Source organism: Neltuma alba, unplaced genomic scaffold, assembly GCF_004799145.2.
Source record: "Neltuma alba isolate B1F8T4 unplaced genomic scaffold, ASM479914v2 tig00010934_pilon, whole genome shotgun sequence".
Lineage (NCBI taxonomy): Eukaryota > Viridiplantae > Streptophyta > Magnoliopsida > Fabales > Fabaceae > Neltuma > Neltuma alba.
In genome coordinates this window covers 36,244-54,367 of record NW_021635709.1, presented here as the reverse complement: position 1 = coordinate 54,367, position 18,124 = coordinate 36,244, and the positions used below count along the sequence as shown (strand labels likewise).

At 35.9% G+C, this 18,124-nt stretch overlaps 4 protein-coding genes across 12 annotated transcripts; 3 read left to right on the top strand and 1 right to left on the bottom strand.

Moving 5' to 3' along the window:
• Positions 1 to 1,599: 1,599 nt before the first annotated feature.
• On the top strand, positions 1,600 to 4,609 carry LOC114760129 (SNF1-related protein kinase regulatory subunit beta-2). Of its 3 annotated transcripts, none has more exons than XM_028949394.1 (5): positions 1,600 to 1,913; positions 2,015 to 2,329; positions 2,993 to 3,057; positions 3,251 to 3,413; positions 4,145 to 4,609. In XM_028949394.1, the coding sequence occupies exons 2-5, from the start codon at positions 2,153 to 2,155 to the stop codon at positions 4,472 to 4,474; spliced, it is 735 nt and encodes a 244-aa protein (XP_028805227.1). In that variant the 5' UTR covers positions 1,600 to 1,913; positions 2,015 to 2,152; the 3' UTR covers positions 4,475 to 4,609. The 3 variants fall into 3 exon arrangements, with proteins under 3 accessions (XP_028805227.1, XP_028805226.1, XP_028805228.1); XM_028949393.1 differs by having other exon boundaries at positions 1,602 to 1,913; positions 2,993 to 3,165; XM_028949395.1 differs by lacking the exon at positions 2,015 to 2,329 and having other exon boundaries at positions 1,603 to 1,913; positions 2,993 to 3,165.
• Positions 4,610 to 5,432: 823 nt separating this feature from the next.
• Positions 5,433 to 6,491, bottom strand: LOC114760130 (uncharacterized). Its single transcript, XM_028949396.1, has 3 exons — positions 6,272 to 6,491; positions 6,081 to 6,150; positions 5,433 to 5,984 (listed from the first exon to the last, which is right to left on the bottom strand). Exons 1-3 carry the CDS (start codon positions 6,420 to 6,422, stop codon positions 5,840 to 5,842), a joined length of 366 nt encoding a protein of 121 aa, XP_028805229.1. The 5' UTR covers positions 6,423 to 6,491; the 3' UTR covers positions 5,433 to 5,839.
• A 1,513-nt stretch (positions 6,492 to 8,004) lies between these two features.
• Positions 8,005 to 16,976, top strand: LOC114760127 (putative protein FAR1-RELATED SEQUENCE 10). Of its 5 annotated transcripts, XM_028949387.1 has the most exons (6): positions 8,005 to 8,043; positions 8,157 to 8,201; positions 13,811 to 13,862; positions 14,532 to 15,563; positions 15,652 to 16,095; positions 16,187 to 16,976. In XM_028949387.1, exons 3-6 carry the CDS (start codon positions 13,821 to 13,823, stop codon positions 16,787 to 16,789), a joined length of 2,121 nt encoding a protein of 706 aa, XP_028805220.1. In that variant the 5' UTR covers positions 8,005 to 8,043; positions 8,157 to 8,201; positions 13,811 to 13,820; the 3' UTR covers positions 16,790 to 16,976. The 5 variants fall into 5 exon arrangements, with proteins under 5 accessions (XP_028805220.1, XP_028805222.1, XP_028805221.1 ...); XM_028949389.1 differs by lacking the exons at positions 8,005 to 8,043; positions 8,157 to 8,201 and adding an exon at positions 12,603 to 12,684; XM_028949388.1 differs by lacking the exons at positions 8,005 to 8,043; positions 8,157 to 8,201 and adding an exon at positions 12,625 to 12,707.
• Positions 8,007 to 14,034, top strand: LOC114760126 (putative pentatricopeptide repeat-containing protein At5g09950). 3 transcript variants are annotated; one of them, XR_003742021.1, is made up of 4 exons: positions 8,007 to 8,043; positions 8,157 to 8,201; positions 9,215 to 12,684; positions 13,811 to 14,034. XR_003742021.1 is itself a non-coding variant. In XM_028949386.1 (3 exons), the coding sequence occupies exon 3, from the start codon at positions 9,312 to 9,314 to the stop codon at positions 12,522 to 12,524; it is 3,213 nt and encodes a 1,070-aa protein (XP_028805219.1). In that variant the 5' UTR covers positions 8,007 to 8,043; positions 8,157 to 8,201; positions 9,215 to 9,311; the 3' UTR covers positions 12,525 to 13,036. The 3 variants fall into 3 exon arrangements, 1 of the variants encoding a protein (XP_028805219.1); XR_003742020.1 differs by having other exon boundaries at positions 9,215 to 12,707; XM_028949386.1 differs by lacking the exon at positions 13,811 to 14,034 and having other exon boundaries at positions 9,215 to 13,036.
• Positions 16,977 to 18,124: the final 1,148 nt, after the last annotated feature.

Genomic DNA, 18,124 nt, shown 5'->3' with positions numbered 1-18,124 from the left:
CTTGGCACAATCCTACCTTTGTTTTCATCACTAGATTGGTGAGCAGACTTGTGAAAGAGATGGTATAATTATTCACAATTATCATTTAATTCAAAGTTTAAAAAACACAAATTTTAATCAATTTCGAATTTCTTCATTTTTTTATTAATATGTTACAATAAAAGATGAGATTTTTTTAACATTCTTAATATGACAATAACAATGTTTTAACTCTAACTTAAAACTATAATCAATATAAACATGGATTCTATGAATTTGTCAAAGGATCAAAGTGAGAAGTGAGACGAGGCTACTTGTAATTAGAGATAGACATTTATTTAATAATATTTTAAATTGAAAAAAATTGCTGCCACATCATCACTTGACAGTGCCATGCTTTGCCTCTCATGCACACAACAGGAAATTAATGGGAAATTAAGAGTCATCTGATATCACAAAGCAATGAAATGAAGTACATTTAAGCATTAATCTATTCTTTAATTAAATTTATTTCTTTCTTGTTGCTATAGGTTGCTATTTCTTTATTCCCCAATTGCACACAATGTCACATTCAACTTGCTCTTACTTTGTCTTATATATACCTAAAGAAAAAGAAAAGGTTGCACTACCACCAAGCTAGGGGAAAATTATAGTGAAGGGCCCAGCTTTTAAAATGGTCTTCTTAAAAGATTTTTAAAGTTATAATTATTTCAATAATAGGAAATTACTATAGGATTTTTTTTAAAAAAAATATTACGAGATTCTGGAAAAGTTATAATTTTTAAGCAATTCTTTAATAAAAGTTAAATATATAAAAATGAAATAATTTTGGTTTGAATTTTTTTAAATTCTAATATTTATATATTGATTTTGATTTTCTATCAATCAATCCTTTTAATTTTATCTCTCAGGTAAGAAAAAGTAAGCATCTTGAGGATATACCATTTAGTTACTTGGTGTGATTCAAATGTCCTAGTAATAGTTGGACTAACAAGGTTTAGTTTTAGGAGAAGATGGTGGTTCCTGGCGAATCAACCCTGTTAAGAGCAGGACTTATATTTAGTCACGATAGTGTCTCAAATATAATTAATTCTAATAAGATTATACGTATGTCTAGAAAGAGAAAAGTAATAGTTGGATCTTGCAACTCCAGTTGAGTAACACCAAACACTTCTTTTTTTTTTTAATAAATCTTTCTTAAACTAGCAATGCTAGCAATAATTTTTTTTGGAAGAAAAATAAACTATTTAAATTGATTAAACATAAAGTCTTATATAAATGAATTATTATTAACCTAGAACAAAGTAAGTGATTTAACCTTGATAAAGTAAACTACCAACTAAAAAACAAGGTATAAGAAGACAAACTAGACATGTCCCTTCCAATTAACAACTCATGCCTCCCTGTATGGGCTGTAACCACAATGTCATTTGTTTCTGAATAAGTTCCTTTTGAATCTTTTCCCTTTTTCTTTTCTATTTATATTAATATATTCCCTTTTTTTTTTTTTTAATGCAATCCACCAATTCAACCCCATGAAGAACAAGTTTATTTAGCTGGTGTAATCATTCAGTATTGTGGGGGCGGTTTTCCTTTTTCCTTGTACAGACAGAGACCATGCCTTTATCAAAACAGCATCAGAGAAAGAATCAAGAAAAAGTTTGCACAGCAAATTAGACAGTGTTTGGCTGTTCCGTATATTAAGGGAACATTCTCTCCCAAACTGGAGTCACAATTATTAGTCCACCCAGAGAATCTTCCGAACTCACTGGAGAATAAAACTCTGGACATCGTTCAGTTACTTGCGACAAGAAAAAAAAAGAGAGAATCATTATACGTCAAATACGAAACAAAGAGGGAAAAAATTGGGAAGGAAGAAAATTCTACGACAACAAATAATGCCACTGTGCAGCTTTCATCGAATTCCTGGAAAGGTTTGTGTTTTATTTATTTACAGACATGGGTGTCCCAGAAGAAACCAGATTATGTCAAACTTCTGATTTTGTTTTTCCTTCTCTGTTCTCACTTCTCACAGCTTCTTTACATGAACTTGGAAATCTACCTAGCTTCTTGTGGGGAAAATTTTTCATGGTTTTTGGACTCTGAGGGTGATTTATACTGAGTGATTGGATTAAAATCTGGGTTTTCCTCCATTTTCTTCTTCTCTTAAGTAATGGGTAGTAACAATAAAGAAATTAGAGATGGTGGTGAAGGCACTTCTGGAGTTAAGAAGCTTGACGACGGGTTTGAACATGAACTGAGTAATGGGCTTTCAGATCTAATGGGTCAGGATTCTCCAGGTGTTGCTACAGCATCTGAGCCGTTCCCTGCTCCTATGGTCGCCCCACCGGTCAGATGAATTTTTCTTTAAGAAAATTATGGTTCCTTTTCTTTTCTGTATTATATGGTTGTTCTCTTGTGTCCTAGAAGAATGACTAAGAAATTCTATTGAAGCAAGCTCTGAAACAAGACTGTATGTTGTTCTCTTAGGGTGTATGTATCGCATGGGGTTCAGCTTTGAACTCGAGGCCGAAAACTCTGTTTTTACTTTGACTTGTGACAATCAACTGATCTTTCCCATGAAAGTGGGACAGCGTTTAAATTTTCTAAGTATTTTCTCTCTGAACTGTTTTTGACCTTCTTTGGGAATTTTTTTGGCTATTACAGTTAAGGTTATTTTAGACTTTGTCTGACTTCAAGAGTACACAAATTTCTCTAGACTTTCCGAGACTCTCTTTTCTGATCATTGATCAGAATGTATAACTGCTCATTTCCAGATTGCGTGAAAATTTATAAGTAGTCATGTTCGAGGTTTTGATGTTTTTCAATTTAATGAAGACGTTGAGTCAATCTATGAAACACAAATATTTCGGACAAAGAACTGTGACTGTATGATCACGTTCACCACTTGTGCCTGTGTCCCCTTTACTTGTCAGCATTCAAGCTTCTCAATTGTCCATGAACTCGAATGTAGAAAAGCTGAAATCTTAAGTGTCTATTTTCCAATATCAAGGTTTCTACAATGACAGTTCCAACATCTCCTGGACTGCCAGCTCCAACTCGGCTACTGCAAAATAGGTATATAGAATCAATGGTTCATGAACAGTTGAGAAGAGTGAAGTTCTCATGGAATCATCCTGGGAATAATGTGGCTATTGCAGGATCATGGGATAACTGGGAAACCACGTAATTATTATCCACACCTTTTCCAGTTATTTGATTTTAAAATCATATTTTGATATCAGAAATTCTTCTGTCTTTTTCTTGTCAGGGAGGTTTTGCAGAGAGTGGGGCAGATTTTTGTTGCTGTAAAAACACTCCCAGTTGGTATCTATCATTACCGCTTCATTGTTGATGGCTTTTTCACGTATGCTCCAGAATTCCCTTGGGCCTTTGATGATTCTGGCTATGCTTACAATATTTTGGATTTGCAGGTAAATTATCTGCTTCAGAAAATATAGATTTTTAATTTGATTCTCCAAAACCATTCCTTCCCATTCAGTCTTGCTTTCTTGCTTCTCGATGCAGAATAGATTACTGATAGCAGTAGTTTATTTTGATATTATTTATCACTTGAAGGAAGTATGATAAGCTTTGATTTTGCATGAGGAATCGACTTTAAACAAGTATACCCAGAAACAAGACTTTCCAATATTTCTGCAATTAAAGTAAAATCATGGTCTGTATTCTACATTCTTTTCTTCTTCTCCATGCAAAGCATAATTGGCATTCTTTAATATAAAATTACTGGACATAATAAGGATTTCATCACCTGCGTTGTTTCTTAGTTTTATGCAGAATGTATCAGAAGCCTTTGGACAGATACTAAACTAACAGATAATTTTTATTCTCTGACTTTATGGCATTACGTCTCGATAGCGCATCACTTGCTTCTATTTACTTGATTAGTAGATCCCAGTTGTTAAATGAGGATTCCCAACCAATTATCTTGATTGAATGGGGTTTCCATATCGGTTATTTTTCTCCCTATAGCGCAAGCTTTCACAGAATTCAGGACCAATATCCCCAGAAAGATTTCATTTTTTTGCATTTGTAATGCCCTTTCTCAATAGCCTGATGCAGGAATTAGCATTTGAACATCCTTTTCTTTTCTTTCAGCAGAATAGTATTCTGACTTAGCTCATGACAAAACCATATTTTACAGGACTATATTCCAGAAAGTCATGCAAAATTACCAGATTTCGAATCTCCTCCATCACCACCATGGAGCTACGACAACATATTGCTAAATGATGAAGAATTTGACAAGCCTCCACCAGAATTACCACCACAAATGCCAGTGACTGTAAGAGATGAGCCTTCATCATCCACTGATATTCATCAGAGATTCCCGAGACCTACTCATCTTGAATTGAATCATCTCTACATTCACAAAACTGAAGGGGAACCATTTGTTGCACTGAGATCAACTTCTAGGTTTCAACTCAAATATGTCACTACACTACTGTACAGGTCCCTGACAAGAGAAAGATGATCAAACTTGCATTGTTTTCACCTGTTATTGGTAGGACTTGTCTGGTTTAAAGTGATGTTGATAATATTTGTTAAGCTTATGAATTTGTTCTGCAGAAAGTAAGGTTGGAACAAGTAAATATGAGATTTCCTGCCATGTCAAACATCTGTCAGGGTTTCTGGAGAAACAAAGTAATATATTACTCAATCTGGCTGCCAACCAATTACACTTATCCATACAGCTCTGATACAGATTCACTTGGGAATTCTGTAGCATCTATTAGCTACTAGTAATGCATTTTGGTTTTAATCATGCTTTTTCTGATGCAGCCTAAGATTTTGGTGGAGCATTGTTGTTACGGTCTTTGAAAGATATATTTTTTTTTCCCCCCTGCTTGAACACCTTATTTCAATCCTCCAAAATATTTTCTTTAATATTGTGGTTAAGTGAAGCCCATTAACAAATAGTTAATAGAAAAGGGTTACATGACCAGTTCTTATTTTAAGTACCCCATGAGTGACCACCGTTATGGTATGAGAAGTTTTCATAACTAAACCAAACTAATTGAACCGACTAAGTTGAACAAAACCAACTAAAACTTAAAAATACTAAAAACAATTCCATCAAAATCCATTTAAGCAATTTGGTTACTGGTTTGACTTGATTTGGTTTGGTTTGATTACAACCGAATCAAAATATAACTCACACAGGGAACCATATTTGGGGTGCAGATTCTCTGAATTGTCAAGATTTGATTTGTATGGCTTAGATCTTATTATTAATCCATTCAACTTCACTATTTCATTGCAAAGAAGAGGGATGCAAAATAAAAGCAATATCCTAACTGGCAATTTGTTTTTTATAAAAACGATGTAGATCTAAAAATGTAAAAAAGAAAAAAATAATAAAATTTGAAACGTCAAAGTCACATCTATATTTGCCCCAGAAGATGTGTACGTGATGCACATCCCACCAAATATAAACAAGCGCTTATGCATAGGGCTTGATTTTTCACACTTGAAAACAGAGCAAGTAGTTGGAAAGTGTGGTTATGCCGTTTAGGCCCTTAAGTGTGAAAAGAAAGCAAGTGCTTATGTATAATTGTTCCTTTGTTAGATTAGAATGCACACTATAATACAATAAAGAAATCCAAGGTTGAATGTACAGAGAGCAATTCATGATTTTCCTGTGTTCTTCAAAATATATCTGTAAAATGGACAAACTGCTGCTCTGTAGTAATAGCATTCTCGAATGAATATTGATAATGGCTGGACAGAAAACTCTGTTTATCAAATTGATACATAACAGATTATCCGTACAGAAGAAAGAGACTAAATACTTATTTTCTGCAGAACCTTAGAGCAAGAAGCAGTATTGTCTCAGCTTTCATCGAACAGGGACCTTGATCCAACCATTAGCAAAAGCAATGGCTAAGATTACAAAAGGAGTTGACATACCAAATATGATAATGTAAGGAAGAGGGGTCTTCATCGGATTCTCTCCTTCCCTTTCACCAGCTGTTTGCCAGTATCTGTCACAAGAGCAAATAAAATGCATCAGCTTCGACGCCTCAGAATTCTATGTCCTTCGTAACCTGAAAATTAACCCAGAAACGGGGAATTCTTACTGCTGCGGTTCTTCGTCTCGGGTAATAAATTTCTTCTTTCCACCCTTCTTAGTTTCTGAATCCTCACCACCTAAGAGCAACAGAAGAAGAGCAGATTCTTAAGGTAGCATAACTATGTTGGTCCCGGATGGATTCAACAGAACGGAACGGGAATTAAAATAGAAACAGATAGAAAGTCAAGGAGAAGATACCGAGTCTGGCATGAAGTTTGAAGCGAAGAGGCCTTGTTCTGGGAAGAGTGAGGAAGGGGTTGAACAGAGAAGAAGGAGAAGAAGAACAAAGGCTTAGTAAAAAGGAAGACTTGAAAGAAAGGGAACAAGAGAGAGCTACTTTGGCTGCCATTTCTTGTGAGTTTTTGTGCTCCACTGAGCCATCACCTCTCAGTCTATCACATATGAGCTCGGTTTGGATATCGCCCTGGTACGGCCACTGAGATTTTGTTTTCGGATGCTAGCCTTATCGAAAATCATCAGTGGCCCCACGTGGCGCTTTGTAAACTTTTAATCGTTTCATCTGAAAGAATTCAGCCATTTATTTCATTTTTAAAAGTTTATTATGGTTATCTTAATTTTTTTTATATGAAAAATGATAGGAAAAACCTCACAAAAAGAGTCTGAAAATTATTAAACCATAAATCAGGAATTTCCACAAAAAATTATTAAATCAAAACTTATTAAAATATAATTCGCAAAAAAAAACTTATTAAAATGTTAAAAAAACAATTTTAATTTAAGATTTTCATGTTCTTTTTATGGGATTTTTTTCCAAATTCATATGCCCCTATTGAAGTTTTTTTTTTAATAAGAAACAAACGGCTCATGATTGATGGTATATTTTGATAAAAAAATTAAAAATAAAAGGAAGATTGGGTTTCAATCTCACCATAAATCTCAAATAATTAGTATTCATCTATTGTCCATTTAATTTAAAAATAATTTAATAAATACCCTCTCAAATCTCAATCCCTACCTATAAGAAAATTACCCAACTCGCATACATGGGTTTAAGGTTTAAAAGAAAACAGCTAAAAACAGTTTATACCTAAAGCCTGAATTAATATTCACCATTTTCATCTTTTAACCATTTGGTTTTTTTTTTTTTTCAAGGAAAGCTTTCTCATTTGTTCATCATGGGGATCAAGTCTTTTCTATTTATCCTTTGGAAACATTTTATAAAAAAAATTACTATTACCAATTACTCTTAAAATTTTGTAAAATGTTTAATGTAAATTAAAGGGGCCATCATAACCTTCAAAATTTTCTCTCATAATTAAGGATGCAGGGAGTATGATTTTTATGGAGATGGTACTGTTTCTTCATAAAACTGTTCATAATTCAGGAGAGGATCCTCTAATTTATATATAAACATGTAGTAATTGATAGCAAAATCATAAACAATTAAACATGCAGTAATCTGAGCGTAACAAATCAAAAGCTATTAGCCCTAGAAATAAACATGTTGGTGTTACCGTCATGTTTGGGCCTTCATCTCGTTCGGTTTCAGTGCCTTTTCCTCATTTGGGCCTGAGCTTAACTGCTCCAAGTCTCTAGTTTGTTTCCGTCGTCTTTCCCTTCCCCGATTGAGGAACCAGAACAGTTTCTCCCGCTGCTAGCGGTCTCTACTGCTTTGTCCCTGGTTTCAGCTTGAAAGGCCTATTAACGCCATCTTCTACCTTTAACTTTCTCTATTCACAGGATTTCTTTCTCTTTTTATTGTTCCTTTGAAACCCTCCCATTCGCGCACGTAATTGTGCTCACCAATCTTCAAGTATGCAGTATCATTTCAGGGCTCTGAGCTTCTGAGTAGAATCTGAATCCTCTTTTGGTGTGCTGCTTCTGCTCCTAACAACCAATAAACTATGTTAGTCATGAGAATTCATTTGTCTCCTGTTATTTACAGTCGCCTCTCCCTTCAATGAGCCATTCCTATCTCGCTATGGGTCTCAAGACGATTCAGTATTTGTGTAAGTTTTTAGCTTTAGTGATTCTGGGGAATGCCCTTTCTTTGATTCTTGGATTTTAATTCTTTTTTGCTGATTTTCATTTTACTGAGCTATACTGCCTGCCACGCTTGCAGGTTCTGTGAATTACAACATTGTTGAAAGACGGAGAAACAGAGCCAGTATGTGTGTTTATGACGTTATTGTTCCGATACTTCCTTGTTGCATTTCAAATTTTATATTTTGTCTTCTGTTCCCGTGCTGCCTAGCAATTATTTTCTTCTTCTATTAATTTATTTTACGTGCGGTTCAACATTCACGCGCTATTAAGATAAGATATTGCAGCTTCATCATTGTTGAGGATTGGCCCAGATCGGTTTTTATTTGTCGTTCAGTTGCATTAGTAATATATGCAGTTACCTTGTGCCATGTTTCATGTAGAACTGTGATTGCCCCCACCCCAAAAGATGTGTCAATAACGTATTACTGCTTTTGGGAGTTTCAATATTTTGTGTGTTTATGAATTGTTTCGGTAATTCATGATTTCGTGCGCATCAATAGTTTGACGTTCTATTAATTTTCAAAAGGACCCTGGGACATCAGTTTATGCAAATCCATGTGTGTTATCTTTTTTTTTTTTTAGATGTCCGAACGTTTGGTTCTAGCAGATACTTAAATGGATTTTATTTGACAGCTATTTCATTACTAAGTTTTCCTTTTCCGCCGTGATTTTTCTTGATATTCATTTGTGACATAGTAATTATATGCTTGATTAAATTTCAGTATTTTTAATTAAGGATACATGACTTACGTTTCCAAATATATCTAGACAGGGAAAAATTGTTTAAAATATTACATGATACAATGTAGAATCCTGTAGGCATAACCAAGGTCGTACCTAGGATTTAGTCATGAGGAAGTTTGTATAATTTTTTGTGGAGCTGGGGTGGAGGTGTATAATACCTATATGATTGAGGCCCGCCTCCCTTTGCCACTGGGCATAACTGTCGTTGTTTCAATTTCTTTTGTTTGCTTACATGCACAAGTCACATCTTTATAAAGTTCAGACGGAGGGACCAATCAGCCTGATGGAAACTATAATCATGACGGGTTCCTTCCCAAATGTGCACCTTGTGATTGGCTGTTATCATAGCTATCCTAATGCATCTTTTCGCTGGCACAATCTTGTTCACAGATTTAATATGGCCAATAGTGACCATATGGTGCTAGTTGAATATGAAGATGATCATACTACTGTAGAAATGCTAAAAGCATGAGCCAAGGTTCTAACCATGGTATGTTTTGCTGGTCCCCTGTATCCCCTCTGCTGCAGACGACTCTTCCACAAATCAAGGCATGCTCTGCCTCTGCATGCACCTGCTGTATTGCCTATCCTTCCGTCAGATAACCCTCTTCCCTTCAATCATCAGGACCCATGCTACGATCATATCATACCACCTCCTCAGTTATCACAGAACCAGCTTCAACTGTCACCTGCCTCATCTTGTATTTCTCCTTTAAATTTGGATAACTATGAGTTACTTGTCCATCATTACAGAAATTCTTGTTGCTTCAAAGATGCCTATCAACTTCATCTGCTGATCTACAAAACTGGGTTCACCAATGACGTTTTCCTGTCCAACACCCTTATGAACATTTATGTTAGAATTGGTAAATTAGTTTATGCACAGAAGCTGTTTAATGAAATGCCACAAAAGAACCATGTTTCTTGGGCTTGCTTAATTTCAGGCTATACTCAAAATGGCAAACCTGATGAGGCATGTAGACTATTCAAAGGTATGCTTTGTGCAAACCAGTTTCCAAACCACTACGCCATTGGTAGTGTTCTTCGAGCTTGCCAGAAATGTGGTCCAAGTAAGCTTCTACTTGGAATGCAGATTCATGGGTTAATTTCCAAATCACGATATGCATCAGATATGTTTCTGTCTAATGTGCTGATGTCCATGTATGCACATTGTTTGGGTTCAATTGATGATGCTCGTTGTGTTTTTGATGAAATACAAATTAAAAATTCTGTAGCGTGGAATTCTATCATTTCAGTATATTGTTATAAGGGGGATGTAGTTTCTGCCTTTGAACTCTTTTCAAGCATGCAGAGGGAAGCTATCACACTGAGGCCTAATGAATATACTTTTGGTAGCTTAGTAACTGCTGCATACTCTCTTGTTGACTGTGGATTAAGTTTGCTTGCACAGATATTAGCCAGGATAGAGAAATCTGGATTCTTACAAGATTTGTATGTTGGTAGTGCACTGGTCAGTGGGTATGCAAGGTTTGGGTTAATAGGTTATGCCAAAATGATTTTTAAGCAGATGTCTGAGAGAAATGCAGTGTCCATGAATGGGTTGATGGTTGGATTGGTGAAGCAAAACCAGGGTGAAGAAGCAGCTGAGGTATTCAGGGAGATGAAAGATTTAGTTGAAATAAACAATCTTTCTTTTGTTGTTCTTTTAAGTGCTTTTCCTGAATTTTCTAATTTGAAGGAAGGGAAGATAAAGGGTAAAGAGCTTCATGCTTACCTGATTCGAAGTGCGTTAGTTGATGACAATGTTTCAATTGGAAATGCTCTTGTCAATATGTATGCAAAATGTGGTGCTATCGGTTATGCTTGCTCTGTTTTCCATCTCATAGCTGATAAAGATGTTGTCTCATGGAATTCTATTATCTCTGGCCTAGACCAAAATGAGCGATTTGAAGAAGCAGTTTCCAGTTTCCATGCAATGAGAAGAAGCGGACTGATGCCCTCAAATTTCTCAGTTATTAGTACTTTGAGCTCATGTGCAAGCTTGGGTTGGATCATGTTAGGACAACAAATACATGGTGAAGGGCTCAAATGGGGGCTTGATTCAGATGTTTCAGTTTCAAATGCACTTCTTGCATTATATGGTGAAACTGGTAATCTCAAGGCCTGTGAGAAAATTTTCTGTCTGATGCCAGATTATGATGAAGTTTCTTGGAATACTTTGATTGGAGCGCTAGCAAACTCAGAGACAACAATTTTACAAGCTATAAAATGTTTCCAGGAGATGATGCAAACTGGGTGGAGGCTCAATAGAGTGACGTTTATGAGTGTCTTAGCAGCAGTTTCTTCTCTTTCACTGCTTGAACTGAGCCTTCAAATTCATGCTTTGATCTTAAAATACTCTGTCGCTAATGACAATGCCATTGAGAATGCTCTTCTAGCTTGCTATGGGAAGTCTGGTCAGATGGATGACTGTGAGAAGATCTTTTGTAGAATGTCAGATAGAAGAGATGACGTCAGTTGGAATTCCATGATTTCTGGATATATACACAATGACATCCTGGACAAGGCCATGGATTTGGTATGGTTTATGATGCAGAGGGGCCAAAGGTTGGATGGTTTCACTCTTGCCACTGTTCTTAGTGCTTGTGCCTCAGTTGCAACTTTAGAGCGGGGAATGGAAGTTCATGCATGTGCCATAAGAGCTTGTTTAGAATTTGACGTTGTTGTTGGGAGTGCACTAGTTGACATGTATGCCAAATGCGGAAAGATAGATTATGCTTCAAGATTCTTTGAATTGATGCCTTTGAGGAACGTATATACTTGGAACTCAATGATATCAGGCTATGCACGCCATGGACTTGGAGCAAAAGCTTTGAAGCTTTTTTCAAGAATGAAAGAGCATGGCCAATCACCAGATCACGTTACCTTTGTTGGGGTCTTATCAGCTTGTAGTCATGTTGGTTTAGTTGATGAAGGCTTTGAGCACTTCAAATCAATGAGTGAAGAGTATGGACTAGCTCCTCGAATTGAGCATTTCTCTTGTATGGTTGATCTCCTTGGGCGAGCTGGTGATGTTAATAAAATAGAGAACTTGATCAACACCATGCCAATGGATCCTAATGTCCTCATTTGGAGAACAGTTTTAGGGGCATGTTGTCGAAATCATGGCCGCAATACAGAGCTAGGTCAGAGAGCCGCCAAGATGCTTATGGAGATGGAGCCACATAATGCTGTGAACTATGTGCTTCTTTCTAACATGCATGCTGCAGGTGGGAAGTGGGAAGCTATGGCAGATGCTAGGATGGCAATGCGAAAGGCATCAGTGAAGAAAGAAGCAGGGTGTAGTTGGGTCACCATGAAGGACGGTGTTCATGTATTCGTAGCTGGAGATCAAAAACACCCAGAGAGAGAAAAAATTTATGAAAAACTCCAGGAACTAACTAGGAAAATGAGGGATGCTGGTTATGTTCCTGAAACCAAATATGCGCTGTTTGATCTTGACCTTGAAAGCAAAGAAGAAATGTTGAGCTATCATAGTGAAAAATTGGCAATTGCTTTTGTTCTTACCCGGAAATCTGAACTGCCAATTAGGATAATGAAAAATCTTCGTGTTTGTGGTGACTGCCACGCTGCTTTCAAGTACATATCAAAGATTGTTAATCGACAGATAATTTTACGAGATTCAAACAGATTTCACCATTTTGAGGGTGGCATCTGTTCTTGCCGGGATTATTGGTGAATGGTTCTACAAATATTGTGGAGACCTTCATGTTACACATACAGAAATATTGCCCAAGACTCTTATTTCAAGTGGCATTGAGGGGACTTGGTCAGCGTGCTCAACTTATATAAGTAGTTGATGTTAATTTGCTTTGACCAGCTGGAAAAAGAGAAACAAGGTAGAGAAAGAAAGTGAGACGTTGTGAGTGAAGATGGGCCGTATATTTTGGGCATATGAGCAGATAAATCAGTTTTGTGTTTGTCATTCATATGAATGTTTTGTTCTGCAGTTTGGTTGGTTTGACTTCTTAGGTAGAATAAATGGGGTTATATTAGTATTTTTTAGTCCTTAACTTCTGATCTAAAGAATGTAATGGTTAAACATGTAAGATAGTGTCTATACCATATGTTAATTTGACATAGTCATGCAATGTGGTTTGAATTGAAGCCCGTCTTTAGGCTGTCATGCGAATATGCATCAAAGCTTGGAGATACTGCTGATCTTTCTGATAAGATGTTCAAAAACATTCTCATTCACCTAGTATTGTAGTTTGCATTGTTTTGGAAAAGTATCAATATTTCCCACTTATTTAAAATTATATAATAATTATAAATCATCCAGAGATAATGCATTTATTGTACTAGTGAATAAGATGCTAGAGTATTTTTGCCAATTCCATCAGCGTGTGACTACATTCCGCGACCTTTTGATTTGTGTCCTCTGGTGTAGGTTTTTATAGCTGTTGAATTCCGGACCATCTTATTGTTTTTCTTTTCAATAATTGAGATGATTACTTTGCAAAAGTCACGTGTTTTAAAAAATAACACTTGCAATATCTAGAGGGATGACAATGAAAAGATGAAGGATATGATAAATGTATCGTGTTATTCCCTTTAGTAAAAGAAAGTTGAAATACTGGGTCTTATTGCTTAAGTTGTCTAACATAGGCAATTGCATTTATTTGTTGGTCTGGGGTTTTTTTATCGCAGACTATCCTGACCAGTCCAATCTTGTTCCTTGGCGGATTGATGAACTGCAAAATAGAACTATTTCTTTGAGAAATCATCTGTGATGTTTTTAACCTGTACATGGGTTTGCAACTACAGACATTCAGCATTTGGTTTCATACATAATACCTCAAGCGTAGTTTGCATGCTCTTTAATGAAAGTAACGGATAATTCCTCAAGCTACATTTTATCTACTTTTTCTAGTGTTGAACATGTAAGGATTAGATTGGCTACTAGTTTCTGTAATAGTACAATCCATTGATGCGTGGCATGACCGTGATCTACTCTATTTACAGAGATAAACAGATGGAAGCGTGCTTTGAGTGCAGAAGGGAGAGATATGCTGAAGTGAGTTTGATCATTTTGCTTTCTGGCATGCAACACATCTCTGGTATACTCTGCTCTATGCATACTTCAATCCACGAATGCCTCAAATATTAGCTATTATTCAAATGTGAACAGTGTCTTTATATACATGCCTTGTAAAGTAATGGTTTAAGTAATTATTATTATTTTTACACATACAGTTTTTTTTTTTTTTTTAACTTTTCTTATTTCCTACTGTTTATGGTGAATTATTTAGTGATCTAAGGGGGTTGAGTGATTGATATAAAATCACAGGAGAGCTTGAATGACAGATTTACCATGATAGGAGACTGATTTATTTCAGGAAACTTTCACATGATCATCTTTTATCAGATGAAAAATACTGCCGGTATCTACGGTTAATAAATAAATCATGGGGGTTTATACTTCAAGCACAGCAAGAAAATTTTTTGAGCCAAACCAAAGGAGAGCAAACTGTGATTCACCCAATAAATTAGAACGACTTTTCAAGAGAAACTGAACGATTGTTGATATTTGCTTGTGTTCCATCCTTAAAATAAATCTTGAGCCTTTTTCTTTCCTTTGACTTCTGTTTTAATTGGCTTTTTCCTTTTATCTGGTTTCTTGTGCAGTAAAGTAGAGGATAATAGTTTGTAACTTGTGAGTTAGTACTGTTTCTTGTTTATCTAGAAAATAAGAATGAAACCATCAAATAACGTATGGATTCGACGCCAACAATGTCCATGTGGAGATTGGAAGTGTTTTATGAAGTATGATGGAGATGATCAGATGTCAGTAAGATCTCAGGCCACAAAGACTGATACAGTGCCTTCATCGTCATCATCAGAAGCTGTCTTCACTCCTTATGTAGGTCAAATTTTCAAAAGCGATGATGATGCATTTGAATACTATAGCAATTTTGCCCGGAAGAATGGATTTTCAATCAGAAAAGCTCGCTCAACAGAAAGCCAACATTTAGGAATATATAGAAGGGATTTTGTTTGTTACAGATCTGGCTTCAATCAACCAAGAAAAAAGGCCAATGTGGAGCATCACAGAGAGCGAAAATCTGTACGATGTGGATGTGATGCAAAATTATACTTGACTAAGGAAATTGTTGATGGTGTTGCTCAATGGTATGTGTCCCAATTTAGTAATGTTCATAACCATGAGTTGTTGGAAGATGACCAAGTACGACTTCTACCAGCATATCGTAAAATACAAGAGGCTGATCAGGAACGCATTCTTCTACTATCCAAAGCTGGATTCCCTGTGAACCGTATTGTGAAGGTGTTAGAGCTTGAAAAAGGAGTTCAGCCTGGACAACTGCCTTTCATAGAAAAGGATGTTAGGAATTTTGTTCGGACTTGCAAGAAAGCAGTTCAAGAAAATGATGCTTTCCTGAATGAAAAAAGAGAGAATGATGTGCATGAACTTGTGGAGACCTGTAAGGCAATGACAGATAAAGATCCCGATTTTATATTTGATTATACTGCCGATGAAAATGGTAAAGTGGAAAATATAGCTTGGTCATATGGTGAATCTATTCGGGCATATTCTGTTTTTGGTGATGTAGTTACCCTGGACACTACATACCGTTCTGTTACGTATGGATTACTCCTTGGGGTGTGGTTTGGCATTGATAATAATGGAAATGCGATAATATTTGGGCTTGTGTTGTTACAAGACGAAAGTTCTTATTCATTTGCATGGGCTTTACGGGTATGTAGATACAATTCTTATTCTTCAGTTGCTTGAATTTCAAATAATTCTTTCCTGACTTTTTTGTTTTTTGGGGGCTTTTGAACAGACATTTGTACGATTTATGAGAGGGAGACATCCACAAACAATTATAACTGACATAGATCCAACTCTGGGTGACGCTATTTCTAAGGAGTTGTCTGAAACTAAACATGTCATATGCACTTGGCATATTCTATCAAAACTATCAAATTGGTTCTCCGTACCGCTGGGAGTACAGTATGCAGATTTTAGGTTAGAGTTCAATATATTATGTCACCTAGAGAGCATAGAAAATTTTGAACATCAGTGGGATCTTTTTGTAGCTCGATTTGGACTTGTTTCTGACAAGCATATAGCTTTGTTATTCTCACTTCGAGCATCTTGGCCACTCTGCTACGTTAAGAGTTATTTCGTTGCTCGTTCATTGACTGCTGAGTTTTCACAATCTTTGGATTCAACCATGAAAAGAATTTTAGATTCACAAACATGTCTACAAGGATTTTTTGAGCAGGTAGATTGATCACTTCTATAGAAGGCTCCCTAAATTATAACCGTTCTAAAGATTATGGATATACATTTTTTTTTTCCTGGGAAATTTGCAGGTAGGTATTGTTGCTACCTCATCAATGTTGGCAAGAGAAGGGATGCAGTACATGTGCGTAAAGACATGCATCCCTATTGAAGAACATGCAAGGAGTACTCTTACACCTTACGCTTTCAATGTGTTCCAAAATGAAATTGTGCTGTCAACACAATATGCCACTACAGAACTGACCAATGGATCCTACCTTGTTCAGCACTACAAGAAAATGGATGAAGAGCGCCTTGTGATTTGGGCACAAGCTGACGAACAAATTCAATGTTCCTGCAAGGAATTTGAACATTCTGGAATACTGTGCCGGCATTCGATTCGTGTACTTGCAGTGAAGAACTACTTCCAATTACCTATGAAATATTTTCTCCCTCGGTGGCGACGAGAAAGTTATTTGGCTCCTTTTGATGAACAAAATCTTCAGAACAGTGATGAGTGTGCTGAAGCCTTTCATTCTTTGGCTGCCACTCTGCTGACAGAATCATTAATCTCCAAGGAACGGTTTAATTATGTTCATAGAGAACTCACTGGGATTCTTGAACGTGTTAAGAATATGGAAGCTGTGGACGAACTTGCTGTCAATGTGGCAGCTAATAATGTTAGTGAACCCTAGATTTTTGTTAAAGTATGCTTTTATTATTGTGGGAGGAACTTGGATCCTATTCCTTCAAAATTTAGTAGTACAGAAGATACAAATAAGGCGATGTGTGAAGCATAAAATGTAATTAGTGATGTTAGTATGCTTGCCTTCTTGTATATAGTCAATAAGAAAATTCTCTCTCTCTTGAAACCCCTTCAAACTTTCTGCTGCTTTGGAATGAGTTTTACCGCTTTATGTGGTGTTTAAAAATTCGATGGACCATGTAAGCTATAAATGATAATTGATTACCCTACTTGTTCCTTTCTATTTCAAATTTTCAGTTAACAGTTGGGATAGCAAGTTATTTTCCCATACACGAATTTGTAAATTTTCTATTGCCTTGTCAGCCCATCCTTGAAAGGGCCATTTTCTTGACATATTAATAAAGCTTCTTTTAAATCAGTTCATCATCATATATTGTTAATATTGAAACGAAGATCCATAGTTCAATATTCTTGTTAGAAGACAAACCCCTCCATATTTTTTCATTTGAATAATTTGATTAATGACGTTGCCCGCACAATTCCTTTATCCATTCTCTGCGTACCCCGGGGCCTGGCCTTATTCAACTACCAGCATTGGAATCGAAGGTTATGGAAAATAGAAGCCCTGGGTAGATGGATTTGGATGGATTTGGATTCTCTTCACTGTGTTTTCCATCCTTTTCCATTTCACTACCCTTTTTTTAACAGTTCACAACTATTGGATCAAAACTCCAATGATCTAGATTTAATATTTAAATATTATTATAAAAAATGAATAAATAAATTTAAACTGTTAAAATCTAATCTAAATAGTTCATAACTACAGATTGTTAGTATAGAGCAATTTTTTTTCAATTTTTTATTACAGTTATGAACTGTTCAGACCAGATTTTAACAGTTTAAATTTATTCATTCATTTATTTAATAACATTATTTTTATAAGATGTTAAATCTAGACTATTGGAATTTTGATCCAATGATTGTGAAGAGAAAAGAAAGTAGTGAAGGAGAAGAGGATGGGAAGGGTAGTGGAGAGAATCCAAATCCAGGATAGATGAACAAGGTCCACAGTTGAAAATTATCTCATCAGATCTTGTTTCGAACCTAAATCATCAAAATTAGATCCTTTTATAAACCCATCCTAAATGCAATTAAAGTATTGTCTTGTTCGATTTAAGTAGGATTGGATAAGTTATGCCCGCAAATCGTGCTTTAACTGCCATCTGTACTATATAATTACTAGAGGTACTAATAAATCGCTCATTAACAAGGTTTTTACATTAATAGTAGGATTTGAAGTCACAATCTTAAAGATTATCAGTCA

Coding starts and splice junctions, on each gene's coding strand:
- LOC114760129 (XM_028949393.1), top strand. CDS start 2,153: ATGGGTAGTAACAATAAAGAAATTAGAGATGGTGGTGAAGGCACTTCT. Junction 2,330..2,992: donor CTCCTATGGTCGCCCCACCG/GTCAGATGAATT, acceptor TCCAATATCAAG/GTTTCTACAATGACAGTTCC. Junction 3,166..3,250: donor TGGGATAACTGGGAAACCAC/GTAATTATTATC, acceptor TTTTCTTGTCAG/GGAGGTTTTGCAGAGAGTGG.
- LOC114760126 (XM_028949386.1), top strand. CDS start 9,312: ATGGTATGTTTTGCTGGTCCCCTGTATCCCCTCTGCTGCAGACGACTC.
- LOC114760130 (XM_028949396.1), bottom strand. CDS start 6,422: ATGGCAGCCAAAGTAGCTCTCTCTTGTTCCCTTTCTTTCAAGTCTTCC. Junction 6,151..6,271: donor CAAACTTCATGCCAGACTCG/GTATCTTCTCCT, acceptor TGTTGCTCTTAG/GTGGTGAGGATTCAGAAACT. Junction 5,985..6,080: donor CGAGACGAAGAACCGCAGCA/GTAAGAATTCCC, acceptor CTCTTGTGACAG/ATACTGGCAAACAGCTGGTG.
- LOC114760127 (XM_028949387.1), top strand. CDS start 13,821: ATGGAAGCGTGCTTTGAGTGCAGAAGGGAGAGATATGCTGAA. Junction 15,564..15,651: donor CATTTGCATGGGCTTTACGG/GTATGTAGATAC, acceptor GCTTTTGAACAG/ACATTTGTACGATTTATGAG. Junction 16,096..16,186: donor TACAAGGATTTTTTGAGCAG/GTAGATTGATCA, acceptor GGAAATTTGCAG/GTAGGTATTGTTGCTACCTC.